The 26,990-nt window shown below is 44.9% G+C and overlaps 1 protein-coding gene across 1 annotated transcript in view; it reads left to right on the top strand.

Moving 5' to 3' along the window:
- klc2 (kinesin light chain 2) overlaps positions 1–26,090 on the top strand; it is a gene marked incomplete at its 5' end in the record, with an annotated part of 57,785 nt that extends 31,695 nt beyond the window's left edge. Inside the window, 7 exons of the mRNA XM_084313098.1 lie at positions 3,087–3,136; positions 3,325–3,392; positions 3,545–3,653; positions 4,141–4,287; positions 18,841–18,965; positions 21,368–21,425; positions 23,223–26,090. Coding sequence (XP_084169224.1) covers positions 3,087–3,136; positions 3,325–3,392; positions 3,545–3,653; positions 4,141–4,287; positions 18,841–18,965; positions 21,368–21,425; positions 23,223–23,306 — 641 coding nt within the window. The 3' untranslated portion in view covers positions 23,307–26,090. The remainder of the gene's footprint in view (positions 1–3,086; positions 3,137–3,324; positions 3,393–3,544; positions 3,654–4,140; positions 4,288–18,840; positions 18,966–21,367; positions 21,426–23,222) is intronic.
- Between the last annotated feature and the right edge of the window lie 900 nt (positions 26,091–26,990).

Below are 26,990 nucleotides of genomic sequence, written 5' to 3'. Positions count from 1 at the left end.
GCCGTGGCTGGCACTCAAAGTGTTAAAGGAGCACTTCACCCAAAAATAGAATTTGTTGTCAATTACTCGTCCTGTGATTCCTTGGATTCGTGACGATTTGATTTTGTTCTTCTCATGTCTCCACTGTGAACGTAGAATCCAAAGAAACTTTTGATGGAGATTTGGTTTAACAACAGCAAAGCTATATCAATCTCCTGCAGTATAATCCAGGTCTCATTTATCCAGTCATATGCCCAGTACTTCACAAACTCCACAAACTCCACAACACGGTACATTTTAGCTAAAACCTTTCTAACTAAAACATTCCCGGTTAAGTACTTCCTTCAAATGGAACTTGTGTTCATGAGAAGAGTCCATATGAAAGACCCACTGTTGTGGGCGGCTACGTGGCGTAGTGGGCAAGGCGCTCGCCACGAATGCGGAGACGCTGGGCTCGCCTGTTCGAGCCCAGCGCTCCACATTGCTTTCAGTTTAGCTGGTCGTTCATACTAATACACATTGGCCGTATTAGGGGGTGGGAAACTGATGGGTGGGGATCGGGCGTTGTGGACAGCGACTCCTACAGGTCGGTTGGTGCGCCTGCGCAGTAGAATCAGGAAGTGTCGGGGGCAGCGTGAGCCTCCCACGCGTTACTCCTCGCCACTGAGAGATCGAGCTGCGCAGGTGAAAAGATGCGACTGCTGTTACCTCAAGTACCGGAGGGGACTTGTGCTATGTATGACTTAGTCCACATTGCAGCCGGCTTGTGGGAGGCAAGAAACAGCGTTCGTGACAGGGGAGGGTTGAATTGGATGATAAGAAATTGGGATGGGAGAAAATATAGAAAATGGGAGAAAAAGTGGATAAAAAAAAAATGAAAGACCCACTGTTGCGGTATTCACAATGTTGTAAGTGGAACATCGTTACGCATCGCCCAACAGCGGTGTCCTTGAGACTTCAGCCCACTTGAAGACGAGACCACAAACTCACAAGTTCCATTTGAAGGTAGCATTGAAATGTTACACGACATACAAGATTGACCTTGTGTGGAAAGTCTTGATTACAATCCTATGTTATAATATAATCATATGTTTATGATATAATCGTATGTTATATTTATAATATAATTGTATGTTATGTTTATAATATAATCGTATGTTGTGTTTATAATATAATCATATGTTATGTTTATAATATAATCGTATGTTGTGTTTAATATAATCATGTTGTGTTTATAATATAATCGTATGTTATGTTTATAATATAATCATATGTTGTGTTTATAATATAATCGTATATTATGTTTATAATATAATCGTATGTTATGTTTATAATATAATCGTATGTTATGTTTATAAGATAATCATGTTGTGTTTATAATATAATCGTATGTTATTTTTATAATATAATCGTATGTTATGCTTATAATATAATCGTATGTTATTTTTATAATATAATCGTATGTTATGCTTATAATATAATCGTATGTTATTTTTATAATATAATCGTATGTTATGCTTATAATATAATCGTATGTTATTTTTATAATATAATCGTATGTTATGCTTATAATATAATCGTATGTTATGTTTATAATATAATCGTATGTTATGTTTATAATATAATCGTATGTTATTTTTATAATATAATCATGTTGTGTTTATAATATAATCATGTTGTGTTTATAATATAATCGTATGTTATGTTTATAATATAATCGTATGTTATGTTTATAATATAATCATGTTGTGTTTATAATATAATCATGTTGTGTTTATAATATAATCGTATGTTATGTTTATAATATAATCGTATGTTATGTTTATAATATAATCGTATGTTATGTTTATAATATAATCGTATGTTATTTTTTTTTTGTATTTTATTTTTTTATAATTTTTTAAAGGGGAACTATTTTCCTATTCCTAGCACTATTTGGGCAACTTTAAACAATTCCTGTCAGTCTATTGAAGACATCTGTACCTTTAAAAAAAAAAAAATGCATTGGTTTATATTTCTAATCAAGTACTCAAACCCATCATTTTTCAGCCACAAGAAATCATGCTGTTATGGCCTGGCTCCGCCCATAAGCACTTTGAGTGACAGTCAGTCGAGAGAGAGAGAGAGAGAGAGAGAGAGAGAGAGAGAGAGAGAGAGAGAGAGAAGAAAGAAAAAAAAAAGTGTAAACACTCTGCGTGTACACGCAGAGTGTTACAGTTCTCTCTCTCTCGGTTCGGGAGCATGGGCTGTAGCGCAGCACGGTGGTGGACTTCCTCGAGAGGGAGAGGGAGACACGCAGAGCGTTTACAGTTCTCCCTCTCTCGGTTCGGGAGCATGGGCTGTAGCGCAGCACGGTGGTGGACTTCCTCGAGAGGGAGACACGCAGAGCGTTTACAGTTCTCTCGCTCTCGCTCGGCGGGCAGCTAGAGGGGGCGGGTGTTATTATGCAAATACGCTTACGCACCATATGACGTCCCATATAGGCTAATTTTCAGATGACTCACTTGAGGGAGGGACATTATTGTGAGGGGAGAATTGGAAGAATGCGCCAAATCGAGAATTAGAGACATAGATCCTATTACTATAAGTCCACATAGCTAGAAAATAACCCTAAACACTGGAAAAGGTCATTTATAAGATAGTTCCCCTTTAAACAAACACATAAACAAACATGACAACACACGATAAGATATACAAGCATTAGTTGACAGTGCACATCCAATGAAATCACATTTTAGTTAATTGTCTTATACAGGATATACCCTTAATACCTGTTATCTAAAAACCTACACACATATGCTCTAGCTCGTACCCCCCCCTCCCGGACCCCCCATTGGATAATCCATCCATTTTCCCTCGCTCCTAACCAGACATTACCATTATATGCTAGCTTTTATTTTCTCCACCACTTCTAACCACAATGTCATTTTGGATTCATTGAGACCCAAAATTCTTGCTGTAGATATTTCTTGATAGATCACATCGATGTTATTCGTATGTTATTTTTATAATCTAATCGTATGTTATGTTTCCACTTCAACTCGTCACATATCATATTGAGCTTGTTCATCCTCTTCTAACGGTGACTTTCACTTCCTGTTTTTCAGATGACAACAAGCCCATCTGGATGCACGCAGAGGAGAGGGAGGAGAGCAAGGTCGGTGCCCCCCCCCCCCCCTCACTGATGACTGATGTCACTGGCACAGGAAGATGGAGAGCAGGAGAATATTAAAATGCTAATGGAAACATTTTTAATAGGGTTGATCATATTTTACTTCCTTCATCACTATCGTTCTCTCTGTCCTCCTTGTCTCATCTCTCTCTCCCCCCCTCTCTCTCTCTCAGGGTAAGCGTAAGGACTCCGGCCCCTATGTAGAGTATGGCAGTTGGTACAAGGCATGCAAGGTGGACAGGTGAGGCGGTATTGGAAAATTAAATGAAACCATGATATACTTTTTTTTTTTTTTTTTTTTTTTGGGATCATCATACGGTTAACATTCAAGTATGTACTGGTTTTGACATGTTTCTACTGTGTGTACGTGTATGTGTGCGTGTGCATGTGAAGCCCCACGGTCAACACCACCCTGAAGAGCCTGGGGGCGCTGTACCGGCGTCAGGGCAAACTGGAGGCGGCGGAGACGCTGGAGGAGTGCGCCACCAAGACACGCAAACAGGTACTGCACCCTCTGTTCAGTTGAGTTACTGCTGCTAGATTAGTTGTCGGCTCCACTGCTCCACCCATTTATCAGCCCGTGAAGGACACCGAGCCCTGACCAATGAAGCATCACTATGGAAACCAGGGGGCCTGCTTCGTGATACTTCTGCCGCACTACCAAAACGGTTAACCCTTTCACTGCAACAACACACATAAGGTTAACCCTTTCACTGCCACACTACAGAAGGTTAACCCTTTACTCACCACACTACCAACAGTAACCGTCGGTAGTGTGATAGTAAAGGGTTAACCTTCTGTAGTGTGGCAGTGAAAGGGTTAATGTACGTTAAAGAAAGACTGTGTGGCCATTGTGTAAAAGCCATCATTTTCCACGCCCCTTCTCTCTGCCCCCCCCCCCTTCTCTTTCTCTCCCTGTCTCTCTGTCCCACCTCTCTCACCGTCTCCTCCTCTTCCTCCTCCTCCTCCTCCTCCTCCTCCTCTCCCAGGGCATCGACGCCATTAATCAGAGTAAGGTGGTGGAGCTGCTCAAGGATGGGGGGGGCGACAGACGGCAGGGCAGGGAGGGCCTCAACGCACCCCCCGGGGGCCAGCGAGGGGACTGCGAGGGGGACGACGCGGCCGAGTGGAACGGGGTCAGTCCTCCGGTAGTGATGACTCCAACTACACACTCCTGACTACACACTGACTCTAACTACACACTGACTCCAACTACACACTCCTGACTACACACTGACTCCAACAACACACTCCTGACTACACACTGACTCCAACAACACACTCCTGACTACACACTGACTCTAACTACACACTGACTCCAACAACACACTCCTGACTACACACTGACTCTAACTACACACTCCTGACTACACACTGACTCCAACAACACACTCCTGACTACACACTGACTCCAACAACACACTCCTGACTACACACTGACTCCAACTACACACTCCTGACTACACACTGACTCCAACTACACACTCCTGACTACACACTGACTCCAACTACACACTCCTGACTACACACTGACTCCAACTACACACTCCTGACTACACACTGACTCTAACTACACACTCCTGACTACACACTGACTCCAACTACACACTCCTGACTACACACTGACTCCAACAACACACTCCTGACTACACACTGACTCCAACAACACACTCCTGACTACACACTGACTCCAACTACACACTCCTGACTACACACTGACTCCAACAACACACTCCTGACTACACACTGACTCCAACAACACACTCCTGACTACACACTGACTCTAACTACACACTCCTGACTACACACTGACTCCTAACTACACACTGACTCCAACAACACACTCCTAACTACACACTGACTCCAACAACACACTCCTGACTACACACTGACTCCTAACTACACACTGACTCCAACAACACACTCCTAACTACACACTGACTCCTGACTACACACTGACTACAACAACACACTCCTGACTACACACTGACTCCTAACTACACACTGACTCCAACAACACACTGACTTCTAACTACACACTGACTCCAACAACACACTCCTGACTACACACTGACTCCAACTACACACTGACTACAACAACACACTCCTGACTACACACTGACTCCTAACTACACACTGACTCCTAACTACACACTGACTCCTAACTACACACTGACTCCAACTACACACTGACTCCAACAACACACTGACTCCTAACAACACACTCCTGACTACACACTGACTCTAACTACACACTGACTCCAACAACACACTCCTGACTACACACTGACTCTAACTACACACTGACTCCAACAACACACTCCTGACTACACACTGACTCTAACTACACACTGACTCCAACAACACACTCCTGACTACACACTGACTCTAACTACACACTCCTGACTACACACTGACTCCTAACTACACACTGACTCCAACAACACACTCCTAACTACACACTGACTCCTAACTACACACTGACTCCTAACTACACACTGACTCCTGACTACACACTGACTCCTAACTACACACTGACTCCTAACTACACACTGACTCCTAACTACACACTGACTCCTGACTACACACTGACTCCTAACTACACACTGACTCCTAACTACACACTGACTCCTAACTACACACTGACTCCTAACTACACACTGACTCCTGACTACACACTGACTCCTGACTACACACTGACTCCCAACTACACACTGACTCCTGACTACACACTGACTCCAACTACACACTGACTCCTGACTACACACTGACTCCTGACTACACACTGACTCCTAACTACACACTGACTCCAACAACACACTCCTGACTACACACTGACTCCTGACTACACACTGACTCCTGACTACACACTGACTCCTAACTACACACTGACTCCTAACTACACACTGACTCCTGACTACACACTGACTCCTAACTACACACTGACTCCTAACTACACACTGACTCCTAACTACACACTGACTCCTAACTACACACTGACTCCTAACTACACAACTACACACTGACTCCTAACTACACACTGACTCCTAACTACACACTGACTCCTAACTACACACTGACTCCTAACTACACACTGACTCCTAACTACACACTGACTCCTAACTACACACTGACTCCTAACTACACACCTGACTACACACTGACTCCTAACTACACACTGACTCCTAACTACACACTGACTCCTAACTACACACTGACTCCTAACTACACACTGACTCCTAACTACACACTGACTCCAACTACACACTGACTCCTAACTACACACTGACTCCAACTACACACTGACTCCAACTACACACTGACTCCTGACTACACACTGACTCCTGACTACACACTGACTCCAACTACACACTGACTCCTAACTACACACTGACTCCTAACTACACACTGACTCCTAACTACACACTGACTCCTAACTACACACTGACTCCTAACTACACACTGACTCCAACTACACACTGACTCCTAACAACACACTCCTGACTACACACTGACTCCTAACAACACACTCCTGACTACACACTGACTCCTAACTACACACTGACTCCTAACTACACACTGACTCCTGACTACACACTGACTCCTAACAACACACTCCTGACTACACACTGACTCCTAACAACACACTCCTGACTACACACTGACTCCTAACTACACACTGACTCCAACAACACACTGACTCCTAACAACACACTCCTGACTACACACTGACTCCTGACTACACACTGACTCCTGACTACACACTGACTCCTAACAACACACTCCTGACTACACACTGACTCCTAACTACACACTGACTCCTAACTACACACTGACTCCTAACTACACACTGACTCCTAACTACACACTGACTCCTGACTACACACTGACTCCTAACTACACACTGACTCCTAACTACACACTGACTCCTAACTACACACTGACTCCTGACTACACACTGACTCCTAACTACACACTGACTCCTAACTACACACTGACTCCTAACTACACACTGACTCCTGACTACACACTGACTCCTAACTACACACTGACTCCTAACTACACACTGACTCCTAACTACACACTGACTAACTACACACTGACTCCTAACTACACACTGACTCCTAACTACACACTGACTCCTAACTACACACTGACTCCTAACTACACACTGACTCCTAACTACACACTGACTCCTGACTACACACTGACTCCTAACTACACACTGACTCCAACTACACACTGACTCCTAACTACACACTGACTCCTAACTACACACTGACTCCTAACTACACACTGACTCCTAACTACACACTGACTCCAACAACACACTCCTGACTACACACTGACTCCTAACTACACACTGACTCCAACAACACACTCCTAACTACACACTGACTCCAACAACACACTCCTAACTACACACTGACTCCTGACTACACACTGACTCCTAACTACACACTGACTCCTGACTACACACTGACTCCTAACTACACACTGACTCCTGACTACACACTGACTCCTAACTACACACTGACTCCTAACTACACACTGACTCCTAACTACACACTGACTCCTGACTACACACTGACTCCTAACTACACACTGACTCCTAACTACACACTGACTCCTAACTACACACTGACTCCTAACTACACACTGACTCCTAACTACACACTGACTCCTAACTACACACTGACTCCAACTACACACTGACTCCTAACTACACACTGACTCCTGACTACACACTGACTCCTGACTACACACTGACTCCTAACTACACACTGACTCCTAACTACACACTGACTCCTGACTACACACTGACTCCAACAACACACTGACTCCTGACTACACACTGACTCCTAACTACACACTGACTCCTGACTACACACTGACTCCAACTACACACTGACTCCTAACTACAAACTGACTCCTAACTACACACTGACTCCTAACTACACACTGACTCCTAACTACACACTGACTCCAACAACACACTCCTAACTACACACTGACTCCTAACTACACACTGACTCCTAACTACACACTGACTCCAACAACACACTGACTCCTAACTACACACTGACTCCTAACTACACACTGACTCCTAACTACACACTGACTCCTAACTACACACTGACTCCTAACTACACACTGACTCCTAACTACACACTGACTCCAACAACACACTCCTAACTACACACTGACTCCTAACTACACACTGACTCCTAACTACACACTGACTCCTAACTACACACTGACTCCTAACTACACACTGACTCCTGACTACACACTGACTCCTGACTACACACTGACTCCTAACTACACACTGACTCCTAACTACACACTGACTCCTAACTACACACTGACTCCAACTACACACTGACTCCTAACTACACACTGACTCCTAACTACACACTGACTCCTGACTACACACTGACTCCTAACTACACACTGACTCCTAACTACACACTGACTCCTAACTACACACTGACTCCTAACTACACACTGACTCCTAACTACACACTGACTCCAACTACACACTGACTCCAACAACACACTGACTCCTGACTACACACTGACTCCTGACTACACACTGACTCCTAACTACACACTGACTCCTAACTACACACTGACTCCTGACTACACACTGACTCCTAACTACACACTGACTCCTAACTACACACTGACTCCTGACTACACACTGACTCCTGACTACACACTGACTCCAACTACACACTGACTCCAACTACACACTGACTCCTAACTACACACTGACTCCTAACTACACACTGACTCCAACAACACACTGACTCCTGACTACACACTGACTCCTAACTACACACTGACTCCTAACAACACACTGACTCCTAACTACACACTGACTCCTAACTACACACTGACTCCTAACAACACACTGACTCCTAACTACACACTGACTCCTAACAACACACTGACTCCTAACTACACACTGACTCCTAACTACACACTGACTCCTGACTACACACTGACTCCTAACTACACACTGACTCCTAACTACACACTGACTCCTGACTACACACTGACTCCTAACTACACACTGACTCCTAACTACACACTGACTCCTAACTACACACTGACTCCTAACTACACACTGACTCCTGACTACACACTGACTCCTAACTACACACTCCTGACTACACACTGACTCCTAACTACACACTGACTCCTAACTACACACTGACTCCAACAACACACTCCTAACTACACACTGACTCCTAACTACACACTGACTCCTAACTACACACTGACTCCTAACTACACACTGACTCCTAACTACACACTGACTCCTAACTACACACTGACTCCTAACTACACACTGACTCCTAACTACACACTGACTCCTGACTACACACTGACTCCTAACTACACACTGACTCCTAACTACACACTGACTCCTGACTACACACTGACTCCTAACTACACACTCCTGACTACACACTGACTCCTAACTACACACTGACTCCTAACTACACACTGACTCCAACAACACACTCCTAACTACACACTGACTCCTAACTACACACTGACTCCTGACTACACACTGACTCCTAACTACACACTGACTCCTGACTACACACTGACTCCTAACTACACACTGACTCCTAACTACACACTGACTCCTAACTACACACTGACTCCTAACTACACACTGACTCCTGACTACACACTGACTCCTAACTACACACTCCTGACTACACACTGACTCCTAACTACACACTGACTCCTAACTACACACTGACTCCAACAACACACTCCTGACTACACACTGACTCCTAACTACACACTGACTCCTAACTACACACTGACTCCTAACTACACACTGACTCCTAACTACACACTGACTCCTAACTACACACTGACTCCTAACTACACACTGACTCCTGACTACACACTGACTCCTAACTACACACTGACTCCTGACTACACACTGACTCCTAACTACACACTCCTGACTACACACTGACTCCTGACTACACACTGACTCCAACAACACACTGACTCCTAACTACACACTGACTCCTAACTACACACTCCTGACTACACACTGACTCCTAACTACACACTGACTCCTAACTACACACTCCTGACTACACACTGACTCCTAACTACACACTGACTCCTAACTACACACTGACTCCAACAACACACTGACTCCTAACTACACACTGACTCCTAACTACACACTGACTCCTAACTACACACTGACTCCTAACTACACACTGACTCCAACTACACACTGACTCCTAACTACACACTGACTCCTAACTACACACTGACTCCTAACAACACACTGACTCCTGACTACACACTGACTCCTAACTACACACTGACTCCTAACTACACACTGACTCCTAACTACACACTGACTCCTGACTACACACTGACTCCAACTACACACTGACTCCTAACTACACACTGACTCCAACAACACACTGACTCCTGACTACACACTGACTCCTAACTACACACTGACTCCAACAACACACTCCTAACTACACACTGACTCCTAACTACACACTGACTCCTAACTACACACTGACTCCTAACTACACACTGACTCCAACTACACACTGACTCCTAACTACACACTGACTCCTAACTACACACTGACTCCTGACTACACACTGACTCCTAACTACACACTGACTCCTAACTACACACTGACTCCTGACTACACACTGACTCCAACTACACACTGACTCCTAACTACACACTGACTCCTAACTACACACTGACTCCTAACTACACACTGACTCCAACTACACACTGACTCCTAACTACACACTGACTCCTAACTACACACTGACTCCTAACTACACACTGACTCCTAACTACACACTGACTCCTAACTACACACTGACTCCAACTACACACTGACTCCTAACTACACACTGACTCCTGACTACACACTGACTCCTAACTACACACTGACTCCTGACTACACACTGACTCCAACAACACACTGACTTCTAACTACACACTGACTCCTGACTACACACTGACTCCTAACTACACACTGACTCCTAACTACACACTGACTCCTAACTACACACTGACTCCTAACTACACACTGACTCCTAACTACACACTGACTCCTAACTACACACTGACTCCTGACTACACACTGACTCCTGACTACACACTGACTCCAACTACACACTGACTCCAACTACACACTGACTCCTAACTACACACTGACTCCTAACTACACACTGACTCCTAACTACACACTGACTCCAACAACACACTGACTCCTAACAACACACTGACTCCTAACTGACTCCTAACTACACACTGACTCCAACAACACACTGACTCCAACAACACACTGACTCCTAACTACACACTGACTCCTAACTACACACTGACTCCTAACTACACACTGACTCCTGACTACACACTGACTCCTAACTACACACTCCTGACTACACACTGACTCCTAACTACACACTGACTCCTAACTACACACTGACTCCAACAACACACTCCTAACTACACACTGACTCCTAACTACACACTGACTCCTGACTACACACTGACTCCTAACTACACACTGACTCCTAACTACACACTGACTCCTAACTACACACTGACTCCAACAACACACTCCTGACTACACACTGACTCCTAACTACACACTGACTCCTAACTACACACTGACTCCTAACTACACACTGACTCCAACAACACACTCCTGACTACACACTGACTCCTAACTACACACTGACTCCAACAACACACTCCTAACTACACACTGACTCCAACAACACACTGACTCCTAACTACACACTGACTCCTGACTACACACTGACTCCTAACTACACACTGACTCCTGACTACACACTGACTCCTGACTACACACTGACTCCTGACTACACACTGACTCCTGACTACACACTGACTCCTGACTACACACTGACTCCTGACTACACACTGACTCCTGACTACACACTGACTCCTGACTACACACTGACTCCTGACTACACACTGACTCCTGACTACACACTGACTCCTAACTACACACTGACTCCTAACTACACACTGACTCCTAACTACACACTGACTCCTAACTACACACTGACTCCTAACTACACACTGACTCCTAACTACACACTGACTCCTAACTACACACTGACTCCTAACTACACACTGACTCCTAACTACACACTGACTCCTGACTACACACTGACTCCTAACTACACACTGACTCCTGACTACACACTGACTCCTGACTACACACTGACTCCTAACTACACACTGACTCCAACTACACACTGACTCCTAACTACACACTGACTCCTAACTACACACTGACTCCTAACTACACACTGACTCCTAACTACACACTGACTCCTAACTACACACTGACTCCTAACTACACACTGACTCCTGACTACACACTGACTCCAACTACACACTGACTCCAACTACACACTGACTCCTAACTACACACTGACTCCTAACTACACACTGACTCCTAACTACACACTGACTCCAACTACACACTGACTCCTAACTACACACTGACTCCTAACTACACACTGACTCCTAACTACACACTGACTCCTAACTACACACTGACTCCTGACTACACACTGACTCCAACTACACACTGACTCCTAACTACACACTGACTCCAACAACACACTGACTCCTGACTACACACTGACTCCTAACTACACACTGACTCCAACAACACACTCCTAACTACACACTGACTCCTAACTACACACTGACTCCTAACTACACACTGACTCCTAACTACACACTGACTCCAACTACACACTGACTCCTAACTACACACTGACTCCTAACTACACACTGACTCCTGACTACACACTGACTCCTGACTACACACTGACTCCTAACTACACACTGACTCCTAACTACACACTGACTCCTAACTACACACTGACTCCTGACTACACACTGACTCCTAACTACACACTGACTCCTAACTACACACTGACTCCAACTACACACTGACTCCAACAACACACTGACTCCTAACTACACACTGACTCCTAACTACACACTGACTCCTAACTACACACTGACTCCTAACTACACACTGACTCCTAACTACACACTGACTCCTAACTACACACTGACTCCTAACTACACACTGACTCCAACAACACACTCCTGACTACACACTGACTCCTAACTACACACTGACTCCAACAACACACTCCTAACTACACACTGACTCCAACAACACACTCCTAACTACACACTGACTCCTGACTACACACTGACTCCTAACTACACACTGACTCCTAACTACACACTGACTCCAACAACACACTCCTGACTACACACTGACTCCTAACTACACACTGACTCCAACAACACACTCCTAACTACACACTGACTCCTGACTACACACTGACTCCTAACTAGACACTGACTCCTAACTACACACTGACTCCTAACTACACACTGACTCCTAACTACACACTGACTCCTGACTACACACTGACTCCTGACTACACACTGACTCCTAACTACACACTGACTCCTAACTACACACTGACTCCTAACTACACACTGACTCCTAACTACACACTGACTCCTAACTACACACTGACTCCTAACTACACACTGACTCCTAACTACACACTGACTCCTAACTACACACTGACTCCTAACAACACACTGACTCCTAACTACACACTGACTCCTAACTACACACTGACTCCTAACTACACACTGACTCCAACTACACACTGACTCCTAACTACACACTGACTCCTGACTACACACTGACTCCTAACTACACACTGACTCCTGACTACACACTGACTCCTGACTACACACTGACTCCTAACTACACACTGACTCCTAACTACACACTGACTCCTAACTACACACTGACTCCTAACTACACACTGACTCCTAACTACACACTGACTCCAACAACACACTCCTAACTACACACTGACTCCTAACTACACACTGACTCCTAACTACACACTGACTCCTAACTACACACTGACTCCTAACTACACACTGTCTCCAACAACACACTCCTAACTACACACTGACTCCTAACTACACACTGACTCCTAACTACACACTGACTCCAACAACACACTCCTAACTACACACTGACTCCTAACTACACACTGACTCCTAACTACACACTGACTCCTAACTACACACTGACTCCTAACTACACACTGACTCCAACAACACACTCCTAACTACACACTGACTCCTAACTACACACTGACTCCTAACTACACACTGACTCCTAACTACACACTGACTCCTAACTACACACTGACTCCTGACTACACACTGACTCCTGACTACACACTGACTCCTAACTACACACTGACTCCAACAACACACTCCTAACTACACACTGACTCCTAACTACACACTGACTCCTAACTACACACTGACTCCTAACTACACACTGACTCCAACTACACACTGACTCCTAACTACACACTGACTCCTAACTACACACTGACTCCTGACTACACACTGACTCCTAACTACACACTGACTCCTAACTACACACTGACTCCTGACTACACACTGACTCCAACTACACACTGACTCCTAACTACACACTGACTCCTAACTACACACCGACTCCTGACTACACACTGACTCCTAACAACACACTGACTCCTGACTACACACTGACTCCTGACTACACACTGACTCCTAACTACACACTGACTCCAACAACACACTCCTAACTACACACTGACTCCTAACTACACACTGACTCCTGACTACACACTGACTCCTAACTACACACTGACTCCTAACTACACACTGACTCCTAACTACACACTGACTCCTGACTACACACTGACTCCTAACTACACACTGACTCCTAACTACACACTGACTCCAACAACACACTGACTCCTAACTACACACTGACTCCTGACTACACACTGACTCCAACTACACACTGACTCCAACTACACACTGACTCCTAACTACACACTGACTCCTAACTACACACTGACTCCAACAACACACTGACTCCTGACTACACACTGACTCCTAACTACACACTGACTCCTAACAACACACTGACTCCTGACTACACACTGACTCCTGACTACACACTGACTCCTAACTACACACTGACTCCTAACAACACACTGACTCCTAACTACACACTGACTCCTAACTACACACTGACTCCTAACTACACACTGACTCCTGACTACACACTGACTCCTAACTACACACTCCTGACTACACACTGACTCCTAACTACACACTGACTCCTAACTACACACTGACTCCAACAACACACTCCTAACTACACACTGACTCCTAACTACACACTGACTCCTAACTACACACTGACTCCTAACTACACACTGACTCCTAACTACACACTGACTCCTAACTACACACTGACTCCTAACTACACACTGACTCCTAACTACACACTGACTCCTAACTACACACTGACTCCTGACTACACACTGACTCCTGACTACACACTGACTCCTAACTACACACTGACTCCTGACTACACACTGATTCCTTTTTTTTTTTTGATCCACTTTTTCTCCCATTTTTCTATATTTTCTCCCATCCCAATTTCGTATCATCCAATTCAACCCTCCCCTGTCACGAACGCTGTTTCTTGCCTCCCACAAGCCGGCTGCAATGTGGACTAAGTCATACATAGCACAAGTCCCCTCCGGTACTTGAGGTAACAGCAGTCGCATCTTTTCACCTGCGCAGCTCGATCTCTCAGTGTCGAGGAGTAACGCGTGGGAGGCTCACGCTGCCCCCGACACTTCCTGATTCTACTGCGCAGGCGCACCAACCGACTTGTAGGAGTCGCTTGTTCACAACGTTCGATCCCCACCCTTCAGTTTTCCCTCCCCGTAATACGGCCAATGTGTATTACTGCGGACGACCAGCCAAACTGAAAAACAATGTGGAGAGCTGGATTCGAACACGCGAATCCTAGCGTCTCCACACTGGTGGCGAGTGCCTTAGACCACTACACCACCTAGCCGCCCGACTACACACTGATTCCTAACTACACACTGACTCCTGACTACACACTGACTCCTAACTACACACTCCTGACTACACACTGACTCCTAACTACACACTGACTCCTAACTACACACTCCTGACTACACACTGACTCCTAACTACACACTGACTCCTAACTACACACTGACTCCAACAACACACTCCTAACTACACACTGACTCCTAACTACACACTGACTCCTAACTACACACTGACTCCTGACTACACACTGACTCCTAACTACACACTGACTCCTAACTACACACTGACTCCTAACTACACACTGACTCCTAACTACACACTGACTCCTGACTACACACTGACTCCAACTACACACTGACTCCTAACTACACACTGACTCCAACAACACACTGACTCCTGACTACACACTGACTCCTAACTACACACTGACTCCAACAACACACTCCTAACTACACACTGACTCCTAACTACACACTGACTCCTAACTACACACTGACTCCTAACTACACACTGACTCCAACTACACACTGACTCCTAACTACACACTGACTCCTAACTACACACTGACTCCTGACTACACACTGACTCCTAACTACACACTGACTCCTAACTACACACTGACTCCTAACTACACACTGACTCCTAACTACACACTGACTCCTAACTACACACTGACTCCTGACTACACACTGACTCCTAACTACACACTGACTCCTAACTACACACTGACTCCTAACTACACACTGACTCCTAACTACACACTGACTCCAACTACACACTGACTCCTGACTACACACTGACTCCTAACTACACACTGACTACAACAACACACTCCTGACTACACACTGACTCCTAACTACACACTGACTCCTAACTACACACTGACTCCTAACTACACACTGACTCCTAACAACACACTGACTCCTAACTACACACTGACTCCTGACTACACACTGACTCCTGACTACACACTGACTCCAACTACACACTGACTCCAACTACACACGGACTCCTAACTACACACTGACTCCTAACTACACACTGACTCCAACAACACACTGACTCCTAACAACACACTGACTCCTAACTACACACTGACTCCTAACTACACACTGACTCCTGACTACACACTGACTCCTAACTACACACTCCTGACTACACACTGACTCCTAACTACACACTGACTCCTAACTACACACTGACTCCAACAACACACTCCTAACTACACACTGACTCCTAACTACACACTGACTCCTGACTACACACTGACTCCTAACTACACACTGACTCCTAACTACACACTGACTCCTAACTACACACTGACTCCAACAACACACTCCTGACTACACACTGACTCCTAACTACACACTGACTCCTAACTACACACTGACTCCTAACTACACACTGACTCCAACAACACACTCCTGACTACACACTGACTCCTAACTACACACTGACTCCAACAACACACTCCTAACTACACACTGACTCCAACAACACACTCCTAACTACACACTGACTCCTGACTACACACTGACTCCTAACTACACACTGACTCCTGACTACACACTGACTCCTAACTACACACTGACTCCTGACTACACACTGACTCCTAACTACACACTGACTCCTGACTACACACTGACTCCTGACTACACACTGACTCCTGACTACACACTGACTCCTAACTACACACTGACTCCTAACTACACACTGACTCCTAACTACACACTGACTCCTAACTACACACTGACTCCTAACTACACACTGACTCCTAACTACACACTGACTCCTGACTACACACTGACTCCAACTACACACTGACTCCTAACTACACACTGACTCCAACAACACACTCCTAACTACACACTGACTCCTGACTACACACTGACTCCTGACTACACACTGACTCCTAACTACACACTGACTCCTAACTACACACTGACTCCCGACTACACACTGACTCCTAACTACACACTCCTGACTACACACTGACTCCTAACTACACACTGACTCCTAACTACACACTGACTCCTGACTACACACTGACTCCTAACTACACACTGACTCCTAACTACACACTCCTGACTACACACTGACTCCTAACTACACACTGACTGCAACAACACACTCCTGACTACACACTGACTCCTAACTACACACTGACTCCTAACTACACACTGACTCCTAACTACACACTGACTCCTAACTACACACTGACTCCTGACTACACACTGACTCCTAACTACACACTCCTGACTACACACTGACTCCTAACTACACACTCCTGACTACACACTGACTCCTAACTACACACTGACTCCTAACTACACACTGACTCCAACAACACACTCCTAACTACACACTGACTCCTGACTACACACTGACTCCTGACTACACACTGACTCTTGACTACACACTGACTCCAACAACACACTCCTAACCAGTGGTGCAGTGCTGGGCCTCCGCCCATATTACGACTGCACCCCTGCTCCTAACTACACACTGATTCCTAACAACACACTGACTCCTAATTACACAAACGGGGGGGGGGGGGTGTGTTTGTTCAGGAGGGTAACAGGTGGTGTGTGTTTGTTCAGGAGGGTAACGGGTGGTGTGTGTTTGTTCAGGAGGGTAACGGGTCGTTGCGTCGCAGCGGTTCCTTCGGAAAGATCCGCGACGCCCTGAGGAGGAGCAGCGAGATGCTGGTGAAGAAGCTGCAGGGCAGCGGACCACAGGAGCCTCGCAGCGCAGGGTGAGACCAGCGTGCGTGTGTGTGTCCTCGTTTTCCTACTTTTGTGGAACCAAATGTCCCCACAAGTGATAAACTGTTTTGTTAGTTTTTTTTTGTCGTGGGGGACATTGGCCGGACCCCACCTCGCAAAGTAAAGGAGCCGTGTTTCAGAGTTATGGTTAAGCATGTGGTTGTTCTGGTGGAGTTATGGTAAGGAGCTAGGGAATGAATGCAAGTCTGTGGAATGAAAACATGGGTGTGCGTCTGTTACATTTAGTCATTTAGCTGAACGCTTTTATCCAAAGTGACTTACAAGTTCTGTACGACAACAACTTCTACAGCTGAGTAACAATGTTCGTCAAACAGTGTTGAAACTTGGGTGCTGCAGTGTTGAGTGCCTAGTAGTAAAGACATGTTATGTTAGTACAGTAGGTGGGGCTGTCCCCGACTAAGGATTTGGATAGTCGACTATGATTGGCCGAAATTAGCCGATAGTCGACTATTAGTCGACTATGAAAAAAAAAATATATATATATATTTTTGTATCATTCCATTTGGGCTGTGGGGTTGCTTAAGACATTCGGGGCCATTGGGATCCGTCTAATCTCACTCTATAAGGCCAGCTTATCATAACAACCTTTCATTGTGCGTGAGGCTGTTTGTAGATCTAAATCTATACTTTATATTATTGCTATCTGTCCATTGTCATTGTCAATTGACACTATAAACCGTCCCTTCAATATGCCTTAAATAAATAGTTTTTTCATCAATACGTTACCATTTTATAGCGTCTTGAATATGAACGTTATAGCAGAATGTTCTGGGGTATTTCCTGGCAGGTGAGTTACAAGGCGCTAAGCTAATAACCTTAAATCGAATGGCGTTTCGGCTATAGACAAGCTAGAGCTAAAACTCTAAATGCATATTGTCTGTATCATGGTCCACCATGAATGCATGAAAGGGGGGGGGGGGGGCGGGGGACGTCGTTTCTGATTATTGATTACCAATAACGGCATTAGCCTCAGTAGCCTCATTCGCTGACCGGGTGGATGGCTATCAAAGCAAGGCCCGACCAAGCTGAAATTGTCAAATCGCTCTTACCTGTGACCGGTTGGACTGCAAAAAGGATTTCCCAGTTATCGATCGCCATCTGGTAGATCCATATGTCCATTGGCTGATGCTATATTCCTTTACTGCATACTGAATTCAGTGTCCCAAAAACTATTCCAGGCGATCGGCTACAGGCATAGCTTCAGGCTAACATAAAAGTCAACCCATGATAAAAAAAAAAAAAGAAAAAAACACCGGTCTGTAACAGGGAACACTGCATTATCGAGACAGCGCCCCTACGAGGATCTGGCCGGTAATGCACTTTTACGAATTCCAAGAGTAGGGTAAATCTGCAGTGCCGCTCGGTGACATGGAGTAGGATATTACAATGGAATAAAAGCCAAAACAACCTTACCACGTATATATACGTGGTTGGCCCTCAAGCGTTGGATCCGAAACACGTATACGGTATATATACGTGGTTGGCCACAAATGTGTTAATGTCTGAAGGAGTCGACTGAAGGCTTCTTGTCCTCTGCAAAAGCATGCAATTGGTCCACTGATGGATACATCTTGATATTTGTCTAGTCTAGTGTGTTCATTATGGGTGAAATCCTCTTTCAGTGCCTCTGTGCCTGTTTTCTTAGGCAGTTAGCCTCTGGTATGCGTGCCATTAGCGTTAGCCACGCTTCTAGGCCTCTTTTGGAAAGAATGATAAAAAAAAAGAAATAAAATTGCATTCGACTAAGAGGTTGGCAGTCGACTACGGCTCCTTTCGATCGATTAGTCGACTATTCGACTAATAGTGGTCAGCCCTAATAGTAGGTAGTAATATAGACGAGGAAGATAATTTAGTGGCAGAGTGCATAATAGAAGACCGTAAGAAGGTTAGTGTTTTTCTTAGTTTGTGTGTGTCTTGTGTGTGTGTGTGTTTTTTCATGTGTGTGTGTATGTGTTTTCCTGTGTGTTTATGTGTGAGACATTGTGATCACACACAGTAGTCGTACTTGAGGACATGGTCACACTGTGATCTCACCATCCCATTATATCACAGGTAACTCGACCTGTAACATCAGTACCCTCTACAGTACCTTAGAGGAAGATGTGGGGGGGCTGCTGTGTTTACCTGCCTTGTACCCGTGTTAACACGGGTACACGACATGTCTTACTGTAACACGACCTGTCTTACTGTAACACGACCTGTCTTACTGTAACACGACCAGTCTTACTGTAACACGACCAGTCTTACTGTAACATGACCTGTCTTACTGTAACACAACCTGTCTTACTGTAACAACCTGTATTACTGTAACACGACCAGTCATACTGTAATGACCAGTAAGCTCACTGAAACCGTGTGTTGCGCCCCTCAGAATGAAGAGAGCCAGCTCCCTCAACTTCCTCAACAAGAGTGCAGAAGAGACCACACAGGTACCACACAGTGTTATGCTTCCCTTCGCTGCTGTGCGCAATGTAGACCAGTCAGCACTTGGCTTTCTAACCTTTTCTTTAAAGGAGCATGATGGGAAATGCACTTACCGTCTTCTCCAGAGTCAGACAAGAAGATTGATACCAAGTTTCTCCTTGTGCGTTCAGTAGAAAGATGTCCACCTCCAAGCTAGCCTAACTTAGCACTAATTAATGGAAGCGGATACGGACCAGTAGCCTACGTAGCTGTTGGCCAAAAACGCCTCTCCCAGAGGTTAAAGCTAAGCTAGTGGTCCATATCCGCTTACATTAATTTGCGCTAAGCTTGGCTAGCTTGCATCCTGGATAGCTTTCTACACAGAGGAAATAGGTATCTATCTTCTTGTCTCACTCTGGAGAAGACGGTAAGAGCATTTCCAATAATGTTGGCGTGTTCCTTATGTAATCAACAAGATTATGGTTTTCACATTTTTTATCGCATCCAATGCTACATTATTTTCTGATGATGACACAACAGGTTGTGGTAGAATTCTAAGACGGGAAACTGTCCAAAACAATGTACAGTAGTGCTATCCTCTGTGACAGTAGTGCTATCCTCTCTGACATTAGTGCTATCCTCTGTGACAGTAGTGCTATCCTCTGTGACAGTAGTGCTATCCTCTGTGACATTAGTGCTATCCTCTCTGACAGTAGTGCTATCCTCTCTGACAGTAGTGCTATCCTCTCAGACAGTAGTGCTATCCTCTGTGACAGTAGTGCTATCCTCTCTGACAGTAGTGCTATCCTCTGTGACAGTAGTGCTATCCTCTCTGACAGTAGTGCTATCCTCTCTGACATTAGTGCTATCCTCTCTGACATTAGTGCTATCCTCTGTGACAGTAGTGCTATCCTTTCTGACATTAGTGCTATCCTCTCTGACAGTAGTGCTATCCTCTCTGTGACAGTAGTGCTATCCTCTGTGACAGTAGTGCTATCTTCTCTGACAGTAGTGCTATCCTCTCTGACAGTAGTGCTATCCTCTCTGACAGTAGTGCTATCCTCTCTGACAGTAGTGCTATCCTCTCTGACAGTAGTGCTATCCTCTCTGACATTAGTGCTATCCTCTGTGACAGTAGTGCTATCCTCTGTGACAGTAGTGCTATCCTCTCTGACATTAGTGCTATCCTCTCTGACAGTAGTGCTATCCTCTCTGTGACAGTAGTGCTATCCTCTCTGACATTAGTGCTATCCTCTCTGACAGTAGTGCTATCCTCTCTGTGACAGTAGTGCTATCCTCTGTGACAGTAGTACTATCCTCTGTGACAGACAGTAGTGCTATCCTCTCTGACAGTAGTGCTATCCTCTCTGACAGTAGTGCTATCCTCTCTGACATTAGTGCTATCCTCTGTGACAGTAGTGCTATCCTCTGTGACAGTAGTGCTATCCTCTCTGACATTAGTGCTATCCTCTCTGACAGTAGTGCTATCCTCTCTGTGACAGTAGTGCTATCCTCTGTGACAGTAGTGCTATCCTCTGTGACAGACAGTAGTGCTATCCTCTCTGACAGTAGTGCTATCCTCTCTGACAGTAGTGCTATCCTCTCTGACAGTAGTGCTATCCTCTCTGACAGTAGTGCTATCCTCTCTGACAGTAGTGCTATCCTCTCTGACAGTAGTGCTATCCTCTGTGACAGTAGTGCTATCCTCTCTGACCGTAGTGCTATCCTCTCTGTGACAGTAGTGCTATCCTCTGTGACAGTAGTGCTATCCTCTGTGACATTAGTGCTATCCTCTGTCCTTAACTCTGTTTTGTTTCTTCTAGGACGCCAACTCCGGCCTATCAGACTGCAGGGGACTGAGCGCCAGCAATGTGGATCTGACCAGACGCAGCTCCCTGATTGGTTAGAGAGAGAGGGACGAGAGAGAGAGAGAGAAGGAGAGAGGAAGCAGGTGGCATTAGGAAGGGGAAGGACCCGACGAGGAGGGGCCGTTTGCAACTGGGGTTCGATCAAAAATCATTCTTTAAGATCAACCCTGGGAACAAACACCTGGCGTTTGGGAGATATTTTTTAAATAAACACTGGGAGAGAGAGAAGAAAATGTACATGACATGTCATGCTTCTAAGACACGTTACCCCTGTGTCTGCTTCGCTGTACAATTCGCCGGCATCGATCATACAGTTACAGAAAGCAAGAATATTTAGATTTACAGTAACTGCATGCTGCTTACTAGAACGTGGAAGGTCTGCACTTGACTGCCCCCCTGTGGTGTTTCTGAGGCATAGCAGCGTGACAAAATGGGCTTGTATCTCACCCGCCTACTTCTCGTGCAGACAGTCGACCGCAGGTAGACCAGATATGTAGTCCAGTTTCAGTTTTAGGCAGCGTTACACACCTTGTGTTTCACTAGTAAGCATGAATAACTTTGCTAATGCTAACCACCCTTTGAATGGAAATCACAAATCCTAGAACGGTTTGATTCATTTACATTTAATTATGAAAAAAATAAATCGAGGTACGGTGGTTATAAAGAGAGAGAGAGATGAGCAAATCTTTTGGGGATTTTCAACAACACAGAATAGCACTAACCAGTTAAACCTCATGTTCTACCTTCTGATTATTTTCTTTTTTCTTTTTGTATATACAGCCAGGTTTAAATTATTTGAGATTTCCTTCTATGTATATAGTGCACATGGATTTCTTTTTTTTCTTTGTTTTGTTTTTGTTTTTGTTTACACTGCGTAGAGTTACAGATGACCTCAGTTCTGGACGTTAATGGAAAATTTGTTCTCTGTGAGAAGATAGAGAAAATAAAAATGAGGTAAGGAGAGGAAGTGAGGAAAGGAAGGAAGTACAGTAAGGAAAGGAGAATACATTGAAGGAAGTGGATCCGGGCACTTAGTTCATCTCATTCCTGTGGGGGAATATGTCAGTCGATCATGTAGACCTGCTGAATAAGCTATCGACAAAGAGCCATAGAGAGAGAGAGGTTTGGCCATCAAGGTTTCAACCAAAACCATTATGATGCACTTAGAGCATGACATGATATTACTGGCAGCCATATTGGTGTCTACAGGGCAATGCTGGCTAACATTTGTCACTGGGCCCAAACAGAGAAGAACAAGCTGATGTGCTCTGGTTAGAGACCATGCAGTCGAAAAACAAACCTCCTATTGTGCTTGCTTTTTGTCAAAAAACTGACGCTGGGTCAAAATAAACAAATGAATGCTGTGCCTGCTGAACTAAGGAATAATGTGTTGTTTACAATCCGACGTGGTCTCGCTAGGATGGCTCCCGTCATTAACCACCGCTTTGATTGATGGGCAAATATCCATTCTTCTTGGAGAAGTTTTATTTGATGAGAAACTGATGCAGCGCGTCAGCTATGTATGAGGTCAATGTTGAGGTCTGTCCTTTCAAGTTATTTGTTACCTTTGGTGGATGTGTTAATATAATTTAGCTGGATGTGTTCCTATCATTTAGCTGGATGTGTTCATATCATCTTTCTACCCCATAACGCTTTTTGTTTACACTAATCGGGATGGATTTGATTGGTCTTAATCATTGGCTCGCTGGTAAATCTGACCAATGACGAGCGTTGTCCTCACCAAACGTCTATCACCACCATGTTGTGTTTCCTCGTGTGACTCCTGAACTCAGTGAGCAGATTACGCTTGCAAGGTACTAAAGTTTAATGGGTGATGATTTGAGTGTAACATTTTATGTTGACTGATGGTTTACTGGGTGGCGTCTCTGCTGCGCTTGAGTTGGGTTTATTTTTGTTGTTGTTGTTGTTTTGTTAGTATGTCAGGAGAGAAAACTCTGCCAAAACAAGACCGATACCAAGAGAGCTGCTGTCCACCGAATGTAAATGTCTTGTGTGTTTTCTAACCCTGACTCAACGATTGGACGTCACATTCTATTATGGACCTGTCTCACCCATAGACATGTATTTCTAATGTCTTAGGAGTGAAGGCAGGTCACTAAGCAATCTGAATGCAGCCAAAGGTGACATTTAAAACAATATATTTATAAAGAATTGGTAAATATTGAGCGACCGGGTAGCGCAGCGGACTAAGCATCTGTCTACCACCGCAGAGACGGTGGGATCGACTCCGGATGCCGCGGTCCCTCCGGCTTGGTCGGTCGTCATACTGACACAATTGGCAGTGTCAGCGGGCGGAAAGCCGATGGGTGGTATCCTGGTCGTTGTAAACAGCGACTCCTACAGGTCGGTCAGGGCGCCTGCACAGCGAGGGAGGGAACTGGGGGGGAGCTAGTGTGATCCTCCCACGCGTTGCGCTTCCCCAGTGAGAGTCCTCGCTGTCAGGTGAAAAGAGGCTGCTGGCTGTCTCCTATGTATTGGAGGAACCATGTGATAGACTTCAGGGCTCCCTAGACCGGCAAGTGGGGGGCAAATGCGCACAACGACCAGGAAGGGGAGGGGGGAATTGGCATAACGACTAAATTGGGATCGGAGGAAAATACAGAAAAATAGGAGGAAAAAAAGTAGATAAAAAAAAATTGTAAATATGCACAGCTGAAGGGTGTTTATTCAACGTTGGTGCGTGCACACCATCGCAAAACGCCTCAATAGTCAGCACCACCCTAAAAATAATATATATATATTTCTCTTGAGTGTCACCCCGACTTATAATTGTGACGTCACATTGTTGTGTCAACTTTTAATCCTAACGATTATATCAGCTTTCGATTGTGTTGTTAAGTGCTTGGGGGGGGGGGGGGTCAAGTTACGTATTTAACTGGAGAAATTAAACAAACGAAGTCTTAAGAATGGAGGGGTTTAAGAGGAAGATGAGACTGGAGGTGAATATGTCAAGTGTTACAGGGTGAGAGGAAGGAATCATAGAAAGGTGATAAAAAATTAAATCAGAGAAAAGAAACACCAATGAACTGAGACTGTCGTTCACAGCAAATAATGTACAGAATTGTCTATGTATGACGTCTATATATCTGTCGTACACGAACACATTCACAACAATGATATGAGAGTTACTTTGTATACACACAATCAAAGTCTTAACTCTGTCTAGCGTAGAGTCGGCGAAAACACTGACTTGTGGTTTGTTTGTGTCATAGCTCTCATCGGAAACCACACCAACGAATGTTCTAGAAACCCACACGTCTAAACTCCATGCACCAAGCCTTTCACAGATGACCTGTAGCACACGTTGAGTTAGAAGTCCACCCTTCACTGTATTATTAATCGGTCAATCGCCCTTCGTATGTTAATGTATGTACATAGTACAGGTCTTTTAAGTTGTGTATATGACTGCTGTATTGTCTACCGTTGTCAGTCTAGCTGACTGAATCAGTTTGGACTTTCAGGCCGCTGTGATTGTGATGATCAAGGGGAACCCGCTTCAGTGATCCTTTTTCAGCTGTTCTGCTCTGGAGATGTTTGAGCTAACACTGCAAAGAAGAAACCTCTTGTCTTTAGCTGTAATTTGATCTTGTATCGAGTCTGATAAAAGTTAACGCTGAAGCTAACAGACTTGACCCAATAAGGCGGATTCTCTCGGCACGCCTCTCAATTAGGAGATGCCTCCGAAAAGGCACAATGCTATCA

Source organism: Notolepis coatsorum, assembly GCF_963971535.1.
Source record: "Notolepis coatsorum genome assembly, chromosome: 4".
Classification (NCBI taxonomy): domain Eukaryota; kingdom Metazoa; phylum Chordata; class Actinopteri; order Aulopiformes; family Paralepididae; genus Notolepis; species Notolepis coatsorum.
The sequence above is the reverse complement of the archived record's forward strand: the minus strand, read 5'-3'. Positions and strand labels throughout refer to the sequence as shown.